This window comes from Dipodomys ordii, unplaced genomic scaffold, assembly GCF_000151885.1.
Source record: "Dipodomys ordii isolate 6190 unplaced genomic scaffold, Dord_2.0 Scaffold191, whole genome shotgun sequence".
In the NCBI taxonomy this organism is placed as follows: Eukaryota; Metazoa; Chordata; class Mammalia; order Rodentia; family Heteromyidae; genus Dipodomys; species Dipodomys ordii.
Window position 1 is genome coordinate 731,909 of NW_012267407.1, and position 15,384 is coordinate 747,292.

The 15,384-nt window shown below is 57.2% G+C and overlaps 2 protein-coding genes across 2 annotated transcripts in view; both read left to right on the forward strand.

Moving 5' to 3' along the window:
- Positions 1–7: 7 nt before the first annotated feature.
- Shisa7 (shisa family member 7) lies at positions 8–8,288 on the forward strand (the record flags this gene model as incomplete). Its single annotated transcript, XM_013034577.1, has 5 exons — positions 8–135; positions 1,475–1,626; positions 2,824–2,889; positions 3,498–3,647; positions 4,546–8,288. Coding segments are annotated over 5 exons (1,140 nt in total), but the record flags the coding sequence as incomplete, so codon positions are not given.
- Ube2s (ubiquitin-conjugating enzyme E2S) overlaps positions 6,646–15,384 on the forward strand; it is a 12,640-nt gene continuing 3,901 nt past the window's right edge. Inside the window, exons 1-5 of the mRNA XM_013034528.1 lie at positions 6,646–6,706; positions 7,097–7,147; positions 14,292–14,441; positions 15,048–15,122; positions 15,265–15,384. Coding sequence (XP_012889982.1) covers positions 6,646–6,706; positions 7,097–7,147; positions 14,292–14,441; positions 15,048–15,122; positions 15,265–15,384 — 457 coding nt within the window. The remainder of the gene's footprint in view (positions 6,707–7,096; positions 7,148–14,291; positions 14,442–15,047; positions 15,123–15,264) is intronic.

Sequence of the window (15,384 nt, forward strand, 5' to 3'; positions counted from 1 at the left end):
GGGCCCTGGGGGCAGCACGGCCTACGTGGTGTGCGGGGTCATCAGCTTCGCCCTGGCCGTGGGTGTTGGCGCCAAAGTGGCCTTCAGCAAGGCGTCGCGTGGGCCCCGGGCGCACCGGGAGATCAACGTGCCCAGGTGCGTGTGCGGTGGGCGGGGCTTTTGCGGTGGGCGTGGTCTTCATGTGGGGGCTCTGGTGGGCGTGGTCTGAGCGGGCGTGGTCTCCAGGTGGGCTTTGTAGTGGGCGGGGCCTACATGGACGGGCTCTGTGGTGGGCGGGGTCTGTGTGGGCGGGGCCGCCGAACAGGATGTCGGGACCAGCGTCCAGGGAGGTGAACAGCCAGCTCCCTCAGAGAAGAGAGGCACGGAGCCTCTTAACAGTTGAGGGATGGGTTGAGGGAACTCAGGCCCTCATTCATTCAACAAATATTTCTCCCTCTTGCTCTCGCTGTCGCTCTCACTCTCGCTCTGCCGGTACTCTGGCTTGAACTTAGGACTTCCCACTCTCACTTGGCTTTTTCCACAAGTGGAGCTTGTACTCCACTTCTGGATTTTTGGCGATTTATTGGAGACCAGAGTCTCACCGTCTTTTCTGCCCGAGTTGGCTTCGAACCGCTATCCTCAGATCTCAGCCTCCTAAGTAGCTAGGGTTATGGGATTGAGGCACCTGAGCCCGGCTTCAACAAATATTTTTAAAAGCACTTTTCGTGGGCCAGGAGCTGGAGTACACACAGGGTTGAGCCAAACAACCTCCCAACCCTTCTTGCCAGGCCCAAGCCCAGGCCTGCGAGCTCTGTGAGGCTGGGGACATTACTTCATCTCTCTGTGCCTCCCTGTCCTTGCCTGTACGAGGAGGGTTCGAACCGTCCTCCCGCCATTCGGATGGCAATGAAGGCTGAGTTGATTCGTATAATCCGCAGAGTTAAGCGCTCATTAACGATCCGAGGCAGCGTCACCCAACACATATGTATGCATTATAATTCTGGATACTGGTGTCTCAGGAAGAACATAAAGGCTTGGGGATGTCAGGGATGGAATGCCGCTTTAGACTAAATGGACCAGGTAAATGTCCAAGCAGGAATCTGGGGAGGTCCTTCCAGGAGGAGGGGGCGGTGGGGAGGAGCAGGCGGGGGTGGGTGGTGGGGAGGGGAGGGGCGGGTGGGGAGGGATGGGGAGGGGTGAGAAGGAGCAAGCTGGGATTGGGCGCCTGCCAGGAGGCTTCCCACCGGGACATGACCACCTGCATAGAGAGGTGAGGTCCGTGTAAGAGGATGAATAGGAACCTATCGCCATGAGGAAAGCGTCAAAGGGACCCTGAATGGGGTCCAGAGCCGAGGCTGCGGAGGGGCTGGGAGAGGGCTGCGCCGGAAGGTGCATGGGCCAGGCTGGCCGCCGAGTGGATGGTGGACCCCCCCAAAGGAGAGAGCCTCTCCCCACGCCCAGTCCACAACACTGACCGCCCCACTGCCATCTGTAGGGCCCTGGTGGACATCCTGAGGCATCAGGCGGGGCCTGGGGCCCGCCCGGACCGCGCCCGGAGCAGCTCTCTGACCCCAGGCCTTGGGGGATCTGACAGCATGCCCAGAACGCCCAAGAACCTTTACAACACAGTGAAGCCCTCCAACCTCGGTGAGTATGAGGCGTGGCTGGGGCCGAGCTCAGGGCCCTGCCCCATGCCCCTTGTCCCTGCCCCCATCCCATGGGGCGGTGCCCACCCCAGTTGGCCAGGCTCACTTCCCCAAGTCCCACCCTTCCGTTTGGCTCTGCCCTCCCGGTGGCCCCGCCCTCTGTTATCGAGGTCCCGCCCTGTGCGTGTAGCCCCGCCCCGCCCTTCCATTCCCCTACTCCCCATTCTTCCTTCTGGGCCAGGCCGCTGAGTGGGGCGAGCAGCGGCTGGAAAGGGTGTACTGTGGTCTGAAGGGGAGGACTGCTTCCCCTAGTGGCTTGTTTGAGCCTAGGGCGGGAGGATGACCAGAGCTGCTGAGCACTGGAAGCTCTAGGTGGTTGGCACAGCGTTCTTCCAAGGCCACCAGCTCTGAGGCCCAGGAGAAAGGGTGGACTGTGGGGTCTTGGGTGCCAGGCCGAGCCCGGCTCTGCCTTGATACAGAGGGCAGTGGGGAGGCACGGAGGTGCTTAGAGTAGGAGACCTGTGCAGTCAGGAGATGGATGAGGGGAAAGAGGCCTGGGAGCAGGCTGGGGGGAGGGGGCATTGAGTTTGAAGAGTGGTTGGTGAGAAAGAGGGGTGGAAGCTGGTGAAGAGGGGCAGAAGGAGGTGAAGGGGGCAGGGAAGGGATCCTGAGCAGCACATGCCAAGGTTCTTCTGGCTCACACAGACCTCCAAGAGAAGGGACTATAGGGGGACCGGGAGCTGAGGCTGCAGGTGCCAGCTTGGGGCCAGGCTACAAGGCCACAGGTTCCTCTGTCCTGGGTGAGGGCCAGTTGCCGGAAGGGACAAGCAGTAGGGGCAGGGACGGTGGTCGGGTCTGACCCTGGTGACAGGCTGGCAGGATGGGGGTCTCTAGGAATGATGTGGGGATGAAGGGGAAGGAGATGGCAAAGAGACACCAACCTCTGGTCTAGGCATTGCCTGGTGGGTATTGGGACAGCCCAGTCTATAAGCCAGCCACGAGTCTCTGCCCACACACTCACCCTGCACATTCTCAGCCTCAATTTACTGAGTGTTACAGATGGTTCAGGCTGAAGTGGGAGATACTGGGGAAGGGAGGGGAGGCTAAGCACCAAACCAGGGTCTTCCTAGCAGCTAGGATGGCAGTCCCAGTGGGTACAGCGATGGCAGTGACATCGCCTCCCTTCTTGGTCCCTCAGATAACCTCCACCACAACTACCTGCACCTCAACGTCAACAGCCCCAAGCACCAGGCCGCCACTCTGGGTATGCAGAAGCTGGGGCTGTGGCAGCGGCTGCTGCTGGGGAAGCAGGGCCTCCCCAACCTGCTGAAGGTTCTGGGTGGAGCCCGTGGCAAAGCCCGTGAGCCCCACTCATGGGACTGTGTGGCCAGCCAGTGAGGCAGGCTAGTGTCCTTGAAGGACACCAGAAGTCATCTCTCCTCACCCTGGCTGGGTGAAGACGTGGGACACGTCGCCCCAGCCTGGGGCAAGGCCTTGGGGTCCCTGTGTTGGAAAGTGCTTTCCTTCCTGTACCACAAACCTGTCTAGGATGGAAGAGGTAGAGGGGCCCTGAAATGATGAAGCTTGATAGGCTGGACTTCCAGGTTTCTAACTCCCCCACCTAGGGGCTGGGGCTACACACCTGAGTCTGAGAGAAGAGGCCTGGGGCCTGGGATTGAAGGTCTGAGGAAGAGGACTGGGTTCTGGACCCCCGGGTCTGAAGGAAGAGAAGAGCCGAGGCCCAGTCTCCTGGGGTTTGAGTGGGGAGGACTGGGGTCTACTCCTGGGGGTGAGCAGGGGAGGAGATGGGGTTGGACCGCTTCTTGGAGGGCAGAGATGCCACACTGACCTGGCCTGCCCCCTCCGCTGCAGACTGGCGGGCCATGCCACCGCCCAGCCCCAACTTGCACTACTCCACACTGTCCTGCTCTCGATCCTTCCACAACCTCTCCCATCTGCCCCCATCCTACGAGGCTGCTATGAAATCGGAGCTCAACCGCTACTCCTCCCTCAAGAGGTTGGGTGAGTGCAGGTGAAGGGGAGCTTGGGGGTCGGGCTTCGGGCGGGAGGGGCAGGGACTGGGGTCAGGACCATGGACAGTAGCCTGCAAGTCCTCAAGTTTGGCTCCTCTCCTGGGCTTTTCTCCAGGTTTGCACCAGAATCCTTTGAACTTACTTTGTATCAGGACTACCTGGGTGGGTTTCAGAAACATGCATAGGGGCTGGAAAGGTGGCTAAGTGGTAGAGTGTTTGCCTTGCATGCATGAGGATCTAGGTTCGATTCCTCAGCACAACATAAGCAGAAAAAGGCAGAAGTGGTACTGTGGCTCAAGTGGTAACCTTGAGCTGAAGAGCTGAGGGACAGCGCCCAGGCCCCGAGTTCAGGCTGCACAACTGACAAAAAAAAAAGCAGAAATATACATAATTTCTACTGCCAAGGCCTATTGTACTTTGGGGGACTTGTGCTCAACTTGTATAGCTACGACTTAAGGAGAAGCATTCATCTCCAAGTGTCTAGATTCAGAGCTGGCTAAACCCAGGTATATGCCTGCCTGCACCTGCGGGGCTCTACTCACCTTAGCATTCCTACACAACCAGCTGGCCTCGTCTTCAGAAATTCCCCCGCCTGATGGCAAAGACTGTCCTAAGATTTTTTTTTTTTGAGCCCTAACCTGGCTATGTAGGCCAGCTGGGATTGTAGGCATGCGTCACCAAGCCCAGCTGCCTCAATGATTTCTTTTTTAAGGCTAACCATTCTACTAACTTAGTCTCCTGGCAGAGCAGAGTCTTTATGTTCCCCCGTGAGGGCAGGTCTTGTAGCGGTTCTGATAGACCAGACTCCAGGGCGGGTGGGCCCTGGGGAGGCTGGACAGGACCCACACACACCCCACACCTGGCCTTCCCGTCCCCCCTCCCCCCAGCCGAGAAGGACCTGGATGATGCCTATCTGAAGCGGCGGCACCTGGAGATGCCCCGCGGGACCCTGCCCCTGCATGCACTGCGGAGGCCGGGCACGGGGGGTGGCTACCGCGTGGATGGCTGGGGCAGCCCCGAGGAGCTGGGCATGGCACCTGCGCCCCACCCGCGACGGGTCATGTCCCAAGAGCACCTGCTGGGTGACGCACGGGCCTCACGCTGCGAGTTCACACTGCCCCGCGCACGCCTGGTGTCTCAGGAGCACCTGCTGCTGTCTTCCCCCGAGGCCCTGCGCCAGAGCCGCGAGCACCTGCTATCCCCCCCGCGCAGCCCTGCGCTGCCCCCTGAGCCCCCGGCCCGGGCCAGCCTGGCTGCCTCACACTCCAACCTGCTGCTGGGGCCTGGGGGGCCGCCCACTCCGCTACACGGCCTGCCACCACCCTCAGGCCTGCTCGCCCACCACCACCACCACGGCCTGCACGGCTCGCCCCAGCCCGCCTGGATGGCAGATGCGGGAGGGGGCGCAGGCACACTGGCCCGCAGGCCACCTTTCCAGCGCCAAGGCACCCTGGAGCAGCTGCAGTTCATCCCTGGCCACCATCTGCCCCAGCACCTGCGCACGGCCAGCAAGAATGAAGTGACTGTCTGAGGCAGGCCGGGCGGTCCCGGGCCCCAGGCCAGGATCCTTCCCGCAGGCCACCCTCCAGGTGCCTGGCACCCACAAGGGCCCTGGGGCCGGAGCCAAAGCCTGTCTCTCGAACTCTGCAGACCAGATCCTCCTCCTAGAACTGTTTGTGCCATGCCTCCCTCCCTCGAGGAAGGGGCCCGCCCATGAGGCTGGCCCTGGGGGTTGCGGTGTCACCTCCAGGTGATGCAGGGCAGACAAGGCCTTGCCCGAGCCACCTTCTTCCCAGACTGAGTCCATCCTATGATGCAGCTGCAGAGACCTCCCTCGCCCTGAGACATCGCCTGATGCCATCCCTTCAGACAAAGCCATCTCCCCCACCCCTGCCCCTGGGGGAAATCATTCTGCCCACTGGGTCCCCCTGCAGATCCATCTCCTCTCCGCCCTCCCCGTGATGACAGCACCAGAGCAGGTGTTTTGCCCTATGACACCATTGGAGAGACTATGCCTCTTCCTGTGATGTCATCGGCAGACACGGTACACCCCCAGGGACATGGCCATTGCCTCTTTCCGGCAGTGTGATGTGTGAGCTGGGCCTGGCAGACCCCCAGCGGCCCTGGGAAGGTGTCAGGTGCCTCTGAGGCGCATCGGCTGGGCCAGCACTCTGTCTGCAGGGTCGTCCCAAGAGCTCCCACGGAGTCCCCATGCCCCCTGACTTGTCCCATTGTGATTCGGGCTGGGGCTGATGTTCCTGACCCTACAGACATATGAAGGGAGGCCGGCCTCAGGGTCCTGTGCTGTGCAGCGGCTCCTGGGACAGTTCCAGGGGAAGGACTTCCGCTCCAAGTTTGCTCTGCCCACCAAAGGCTGGCATCACCTTTTCCTGCCAAATCTAGAGACATCATTGGCTCTGTGGACAGAGGCCTAGCCTCCTAGAGGGGAAGGGTCAGTGTGTGGGTGCCACTGACCTCCCATCATCGTCAGTACCAGTGTCACCACACACGAATGTTAACTGTGTCACTGCCTGGGATCACCTAGTGTGCCACTCTTTTCCAGGATTTACCAGGACTCATGGTGACTCCTTCATCCATGACTCTGTCATCTCCCCAAATTCCATGACGGTGGTGATGTTGTCATCTCCTAGGGGTCAGTGCAGACAGCGATGTCCTCAGCTTATTCTGTCGGGACTGGCTAAAACCAAGGATGTATGCTTCCCAGAGTCACTACAGCTAGGGCACCATCACTTCCCAGGGGAAATGACATACACCTTCAGGCCCAGGTCCCCCACAGCTGTGATGTCATCGCTTCCCACGATGCATTGCAATTGCGGCGTCCTCCCTCTCCTCCTCCCCTAGCACCCCAAGAGCCAACGGTGTCATCATCTCCTCGGGTCAGCTTCAATTGCAGTGTCTCCACATCCCATGCCTCTGGGAGCCAGTGATGTCACCACCGTGGCGTCGTCCCCTCCCCCCTAGGAACCATGAGAGCCAAGACTGTCGCCATCCACGAGACCTGCTACCACCACGCCAGGACCTGGGGCAGTGGGAAGCATCATTTTCCAGTGTGTGTTTCAGCCGCAGGGTTCCTGCTGTCCAGGCTCCACTGCGTCTGTATGCCATCACCCACCAGAAATGTCCATCTGAGGGACCAAAGGCTGGGACAGGCCAGATCTTGGCTGTTCCCAGGGGATGTGTGGCACTTGCAGTTGTCCCCAGGAGAGGGAGGGGGGTGGACTAGCACCACACTCCCATGAACCAGGCTGGGGTCAGCTGTCCCCCCTGAGACCCCCCGCCCTACTCCATAAGGTCGCTGCCTCCCTCCTGAGCTGGGTGAAAGCTGGGGTCAGCTCTGTGCAGATATGGCTTCTGCCAGGTCTCCCCCACTGGTGAGGACATACAGGCTCCTCCTAAGAAGCCTGCTGCCCTCCACAGCTGTCCCGTCCATGATGGGGCCCATCCTGCGACCTCTCCCGGTCATCAGAGGTGGGGCTGGCCATCCTTGGAGGGCATCACTGTCCTCTGACTCACCCACTCTCCCACCCACTCCCCCACCCCCTGGATCAGAGCTCGCCGGCCTGGGCCATCCTCTCCCCAGGGACACCCCTGGGAAGGGCCAGCAGCCAACAACCCAACTCACCTGGCACTGTTAGCACTGCTCTGGGCTGGCCTGGCCTGGGCAGCTCTGCTTGAGAGCCATGGTTTCTGCAGGGGTGGAGGGTCCTCCTCCCCCTCCCCCCAGCATACCAGGGAGTGCCAGGGCCAGAGGGGTGTTCAGGGAGTCCCCAAAGCCCAGCACACAATCTGTCCCCAGATCTTTGTATATAGCCATGTTGCAGGGGCGGCCATTCCCCACTCTTAAAGGGCTACATGCTCCCCCAGCCCCAGGGCGAGGTGTGGGGGGGCCTCTTCTCCCTCCCCTGGGCCGCCCCTTCCTCTTAATGTCTCTCCGAAAATGCTGCCGCCCCCACCCTCACCCCCAGCTCATCCTTTCCTGACAGAAGCCTGGGGCAGAGCCTAGCCAGAGGCTCTTCACATACCCTGCAGCTCCATCCACCCAAGCCCCAGCTTGGCTTTTGGTCTCCTTGTTGATGGCTGATGGGAGGAGGGAGTTCCTCCACCCTTCTACAGGCCAGCCCAGAGGAGCCAGCTGGAGAGGCCATCTATGCCTGGACGAACTCTTCCACTTCCCACCCCCACAGGACACTCAGCTTTCTCCAGTCCCTGGAATCTGGGGTGTTCCTGGCCAAAGCTTTTGTACAACCCCCTCCCCCATGACCGCTCCAAGGTTGGGTTTGGGGGTCTGGCCTCCAGCCCTGCCCTCTGCTCCTGCTCCGGCCTCGGCCTCTTTACTTTGAATAAGCCATAGTGTGGAGAGGCTCCAGGCAGTCGGCAAGCCACTCTGCTCTCTGTCTCCCTCCACATGCCCAGAGCTGGGGGCTGGCCTCCGAGTCCCCTCCACCCCTGAAGCGCCCCGCGAATATTCACATGTGCACATGTACCCTGGCATGCCAGTGACAGGGACAGGCCAGGGGGCACTCCACAACTCTGCACCCCTCTCCTGACAGTCCTCTCTAACACAGGTCTCTAACCCTGATCTTCCTGGGAGACAGCCAGAGGAGCTTCAAATTGCTAATTTTTTTTTAAATAAACATTTTCCTGACTCGTGGTCCAACGTTTCCTGTGGGGAAAGGAGGTGTGCTCCCCACCTGTGTATAGTAAGGAATAGCGAGCCCCTCCCTTACCCCCAAGCATGCTCGCTGGGGCGCCACTGGCTTCCCACTATCCTCAGCAATGGCCAGACTGAGGGGAGGGCATAGAATGAGCTTGGGTTCTGTGAGAGGGGCTGGCTCTGGATCGCAGGCTGGCCTCTAATTCTCAGCCCTCCTTTGTCTGCCTCCCAAATACAGTGACCTGTCTGAGAGCTCAGCTGCAGACCATAGCAGGGAGAGGAGGTGTCTTCCCTAAAGGGCTGGGTTTATGCCCATTAGGGAAGCTTCCACAGAGGAAACCAAATGTTTTTGTTTATTCATCATTCTGCAAAGAAAACTAGAGGGAAGGCTGGCACCAGTGGCTTACGCCTGGAATCCCAGCTACTCAGGAGGCTAAGATCTGACAATCTCAGTTCAGAGCCAGCCTGGGCAGGAAAATCCATCAGACTCATCTCCAATAAACCACCAGAAAACCGGAAGTGGCACTGTGGCTCAAGTGGTAGAGTGCTCACCTTGAGCTGGAGAGCTGAGGGACAGTGCTCAGGCCCAGAGTTCAAGCCCCATGATTGACAAAACAAAATAAGAACTAAAGTTTAGATTTAAAAGTAGATGGTGCTGGTGCTGGGAAGGTGGCTCAGTGGTAGAGCATTTGCCTTGCATGCATGAGGCCCTGGGTTCGATTCCTCAGCACCACATAAGCAAAAAGAAAAAAAAAGACAGAAGTGACGCTGTGGCTCAAGTGGTAGAGTGCTAGCCTTAAGCTGAAGAGCTGAGGGACAGCACCCAGGCCCATAGTTCAGGCCCCATGACCAGACCCCCCCTGATTGGCCTGCCCCCCTCACAGAGCTTGTGCCCAGGAGAGAGGGGATGAGGGAGTCTTACTTCTCTCATGGGGCAGGACCCGCATGTGATACCCCAGCTCAGCGGCCTCTATCTTCACTGCCCAGGGACTTTACCCAGCAGCTGGGGACTCCATTTATGGTTAGCAAGGAGAGAGCTACCCCTCCCCCACCACACCCCCGCATGGGCTGTACTGGGCCAGGGCACGGCCAGGATGCGCAGTGCCTTTCCATCTCTGTAACTTAACACTTGCTCCGTTTCCAGCATGGCAGTGTCAGTAAACACAGCCTCTGCACAGCTATTCTTAACCTGTGCCTGACTTGGGGCAGGGAGGGGGGCTGTCAACTCCTAATTTCTAGGCCAGATGTGCGCACTTGCTTTTAGGTTCACCTCTGCTGAGCCTGTGTTCTGAAGGCTCTGCAGGCTTACAGAGCGGTACAACATCTGCCGTCCACCACACCCCTTCCCCCCAAATATCCATGCTTCTAGTCAGGTCCAAGTAGCTCATGCCTATCACCCCAGCTGACTGAGAAGGCAAAGCAGGGTCCTTCAGAGGAGAGCTGTGCCAAGGTGGCTGGCTGGCCAGGGTCTTGGCCATCAGGCCCACACGGTGTTGTGCCATCGCTGGGGCTTTGCTCAGGCCTCCAAGGCTCACATCTGTCCAAGGAGCCCTGGGAACCCAGCCAGCACAGCGGCAGCAGCTCTGTGGCCCTTGCTGGAGATAGAACAGGATGCAGCTCAGCTCAGCTCCACAAAGGGTTTCAGTGAGGGCCGGAACAATCAGAATCATACATGGATTCATCAACCAAGAAGTTCAAATTCAAGAAATTGAACATCGCCTCTGAGGATCAGGTTAGGTGAAGATAAACATGTACCTGATGGTGGAAGAAAAGGGGATAGAACTATCTGTTGAACCCCTCATTATTAACTACTTTGGCTCTGGAAGAGGTGGTGTGACTGACGAAGAGCCATATGGCAAGGACTGGCAAGTGTGTGGGCTCCTGAAAGCAGCTGCTCACGTGTTACTTTGAATAAATTAGAATAAAGTGATTTTCAAGAAGGAGAAGGAGAAAGAGAGGAGGAGGAGGAAGAAATGACAGATTACAGCTAAATACAGTGGTACATGCCTGTAATCCCAGCTACTCAGGAGGCAGAGGTAGGAGAATCACCTCCAAGGCTGGCCCAGGTAAATACAAAAGGCCCTATCTGAGAAACCAACCAGAAAGCAAAAGGACTTGGGGTGGGGGCAGGCATGACTTAGGTGGGGCTCTGAGTTCAATACCTATGCATCCTTTTTTAGACTATGTAGCCTGTGTGGGTTGTGTAGCCCAGGCTGGCCTCACACTTGAGATCCTCCTGCATCAACCTCCCAGTGTTGAGTTACAGGCGTGCACACACATGCACACACCAACCAGCCAGATGATACTTTTTTGACTTTTGCTGGTACTCGGGTTTGAACTTGGGGCTTCACACTTGCTAGGCAGGCACTCTACCACTGAGCCATGTCCCCAGACCCAAGTGATACTTTCCTAACTTCATTATTCCTTTGACATTATTAGTTAATATTTGCACACAACCAACCCCAGGAGAGAGAATCTAGTACTTTTGTCAGATTCTCTGTGACCCTAATGATTCAAATAATTGGAAAGGCTGGGAAGGTAGCTCAGTGGTAGAGTGATTGCCTTGTATGCATGAGGCCCTGGGTTTGATTCCTCAGCACCGCATAAGCAGAAAAAGCTGGAAGTGGCGCTGTGGTTCAAGTGGTAGGGTGCTAGCCTTGAACTGAAGAGCTCAGGTACAGTGCCCAGGCCCAAAGTTCAAGCTCCAAGAACCCCCCCCAAAAAAAAAAAAAAAAAGAAAGAGAGCTGGGAAGGTGGCTCAGTGGTAGAGCACTTGCATTGCATGCATGAGGCCCTGGGTTCGATTCCTCAGCACCACATAAGCAAAAAGAAAAAGCCAGAAGTGGCGTTGTGGCTCAAGTGGTAGAGCGCTAGCCTTGAGCTTCAGAGCTGAGGGATAGCGCCCAGGCCCATAGTTCAGGCCCCATAACCGGACCCCCAAAAAAAAAGAAAAAAGAGAAAGGAAAGAAAGAAAAAAGGAACATCCACCATTTTTTATTTTTATTTTTTATTTATTTTGTGTCGGTCGTGGAACCTGAACTCTGGGCCTGGGTGCTGTCCCTCAGCTCTTCAGCTGTAGACTAGCGCTCTACCACTTGAGCTGCAGCCCCACTTCCGGCTTTTTTTTCTTTTTGCTTATGTGGTGCTGAGGAATCGAACCCAGGGCCTCATGCATGCAAGGCAAGTGCTCTACCACTGAGCCACCTTCCCAGCCCCAGGAATATCTTTTTTAAAGCAGAACTAAAGAGATACTCTTCATTGAGTTGTACATCTGATTTTTTTAAAACTTGTCTCAAGTATTCACAAAGCAGATAGACTTTCATTCAACTACCAATTGCAGAAACATACAATCCCGACAAAAGTAACCTTTCCTTCTATCATCAAGAAAATAAACTATGTTTCACAAGTTAAAACTATTAAGTTTACTATGATGCAAAACACTAAAAACACTTGACACAAAACCTTTTTTTTTTTTTGGGGTCCGGTCGTGGGGCCTGAACTCTGGGCCTGGGTGCTGTCCCTCAGCTCTTCAGCTCAGGGCTAGCGCTCTATCACTTGAGCCACAGTGCCACTTCCGGCTTTTTTCTTTTTGCTTATGTGGTGCTGAGGAATCGAACCCAGGGCCTTAGGCATGCAATGCAAGTGGTCTACCACTGAGCCACCTTCCCAGCCCCAAAACCTATTATTTTTAATAAAAAGTATGCCTTTTCATTTTCTATTTTTGGCCCAAATTTTAATTCTTTCCAGTAGAACCAAAACCTCCTGAACCCCTTTCAGTATCATCCAAGACTTGAACTTCTTCAATTTCTGAATAAACATAAAAAAAGGCACTTGATGCGTTCTCTTTTGGGGGATTGGGTGGGGGGGGCAGGAGAGACAGGGTCTCATTATGCAACCCAGATTGGCCAGAGTGAACAGCCTGCTTCAGCCTGAGCTGGAATTACAACTGTGTGCCACCATGTCAGCCATTCAATCAATTCTTTACTATGACCTCTCAGGGTGTGCAGGGCTAAGACAAGGGGCTAGGGCATTTTGAAGACTTGTTAAGACGATGTCACCTGTCATCCTGTATGGGATGTCTGAACGCCCCGCTCACACCATCTATCCCAAAGCATGACCTGTTCTGCCTGGACTTGTGTAGGAGGGGGGCAAGGAAGGCTGCTGGGGCACAGCCATGTAGCTTTAACCCAATGCCAGGTCTCTGTGTCCAGGGGTCTAGCATTCGCATCTGCCAATAGAGGGAGCCCCAGATCTATTTAAAGGCACCCATAAATGAGCAGGGCCCTTCCCAGGCATACCAAGAACAAAATACAAAACCAAGGCCCCAGATAGAAGCTGGTGGCTCACACCTGTAATCAATCCTAGCTACTCGGGAGACTGAGATCTGAGGGTCGCAATTCAAAGCCAGCCCAGGCAGGAAAGTCCTTCAGACTCTTATCGCCAATAAGCCACCAGAAAACCGGAAGTGGTATTATGGATCAAAGTGGTAGAGCTCTAGACTTGAGCTGAAGAGCTCAGGGACAGTGCCCAGGCTAAGAGTCCAAGCCCCACAACTGACCAAGGGAAAAAAACCAAAACAAACAAAAGAACAACCAAGGCCCATACCACAGCTGAGGAAGCATCACCATATATAAATAACTACTATGTTCACCTTACCTCTGACTGCTCAAGTCCTCCACTATCCTAGGCTCAGGCCAACCTAGCCTGGCTGCTTCTGCTTGCTTCCCTAAATCCACTAAGCACAATCCCTTCCCCAGGCCTTTACACCTGCTGTTTCCTTTGCTTGATGCTTTTCTCCTAGACCTTCCATGGTCCAAATGATGCTTCCACCAAAAGGCCTTCCCTGAATAGTCAAGGACAGACAGCAGCCCAGGGAGTTGACAATACTCTTCATTCTCAACCCTCTGACGTGAAAGTAGAGACTTGATTGCTTGCTGCCTGGCTCCCCACAAGAACGGAAGTTCTGTGAAAGCAGGATACAAAAACATCTTGTGGCCACCTGGTAGGTGAATGAATTCAGGGTCTACCTGCAAGGACTATGGAAGATCAAACATGTACATAAATTAGAAAGGCCCCTGGTGTACCACAGTACACACATAATATGACACACAAGTTGGGGCACCAGTCTGTTTCTTTAGATGATGACTTCATTCTTTTCTCTTGTCAGCCATGGGGCTTGAACTCTGGGCCTAGGCCCTGTCCCTCAGCTCTTCAGTTCAAGGCGAGTGCTCTACCACTTGAGCCACAGCACCACTTCCAGTTTTCTGGTGGTTCATTGGAGAGAAAAGTCTCATGGACTTTCCTGCTGGCTTTAACCATGATCCTCAGATCTCAGCCAGTGGGATTACAGGTGTGAGCCACCAGTACCTGGCTTGTTTTTGTTTTATGAGATGAAGTTTGACTATGTAGGCCAGGCCAGTATCAAACTCATGACCCCTTTGCCCCAGTCTCAAGAGAGCTAGGAGTGCAGGTGTGTGTCACCTTGCCCAATATTTAGATGGATTTCTGAACTAGAGCTCTGTCCTATCACCAGCTCTGCCTTGTCAAGGCTGGGGCCCCCAGGGAGTCACTTCATCTGTACCCCCCCTTATTTTCCTTGCCAGTTAAACAGGACAGACTCACCCTAGGATAACACCTACAAAACTCACATGCAGTCAACTGCCTACCATCTGATTCCGATTTCAGTTCTTACTGCAGGTTTTTTGTTTTTTGTTGGTCGTGGGGCCTGAACTCTGGGCCTGGGCGCTGTCCCTCAGCTCTTCAGCTCAAGGCAAGCACTCCACCACTTGAGCCACAGCGCCACTTCCGGCCTTTTCTGCTGATGTGGTGCTGAGGAATCGAACCCAGGGCCTCACACATGCAAGGCAAGCGCTCTACCACTGAGCCACCTTCCCAGCCCTTGTTGTTTGTTAACTAAAGATGGGCCCTCTTTCCGGGCCACCGCGTCCTTCTCCACAGAGGAAGGACGCAGCTGGTCAGAGGAGATGAGCACACGCCCTCCCAAGCCTCGGGCCTCGGCGACCTTCCCTCGTCATCCATCCCGGGGGTCCCGGGGACCCCGGGGCCCGTCTACCCCCGAGGGGACCCCAGGCCTGGCCGAGGTCCGAGGTGACACACCGCAGGAGGGCCGGGTGGCCCAGGCCCTTCTCAAGGACCGAGGTCACAGCACAAAATGGCGCCTCCCAGAAAAACACAGACGGATCTCCGGAAGCCACCCGCGCCTCGGGGCGGGGCTCCGAGAGCGACAGTTCACGCCACCGACACGCACACCCGCAGGTTAACGGCAGCCGCGCCGAGCGAGGTCCCCATTGGCCAGCCTGCATCCCTGCCCGCCTCTCGAGTCGCTTTCCCCGGCAAAGACTGGTCTATGCGAAACGGCGGGGCTCTGTCCCTATTGGGCCACGACCCTTCCATCAGGTGTATAAACCCCCCCGGCCCCGCCTACCCCACCCCGCCCCATCCGGTCCCCGGCGACCGTTAGTCGAGTGCGCTGCCTCGGCGTCAGGGAGCGCGCGGGCCGGGCCGTGGCGGCGTTTCATTCAAACGGCCCAATCAGCGGCGTCCCCAGCCGGTTCCCTCCGTCCCCATCCCTGGCCTTCTGCTCCCACGCTCCCCAGGCCCCCGTCCGGCCCCCTCTCCGTACGTCGCGCGCCCTCCCTGGCCAGCCCGCCCCGCAGCCCCCACCTGGGCCTCTCGCTCCCACCCGCACCCCAGGCGCAGGGGTTACAACGCTGAAACGCCAAGGCGCAGGCGCGCTGACGTCTCGCGGAACTGGGCGCCCCGAGGGAGGTGGGGGCGGGGCTTGAGGTGTTTATAAAAAGTCGGCGCTGCGCGCGCGTCCGGCCAAGAGCGGCTGGGCACGGGGTGGGCGGAGCCGTGTCGCGGTGCGGTACGCGGCGGGCGGGCGGGCGAGCGGGCGTCGGAGGCTGAGGGAACCCGAGCGGGTCCGTGTGGGCCGCAGCGGCCGCGGTTGGGCTCCTCCCCGTCCCTGCCCTAAGCGGCCGCCCGGAGAGTTCAGGAAGGGGGCCGGGGGGAGCCGCCCCCGGCCGGC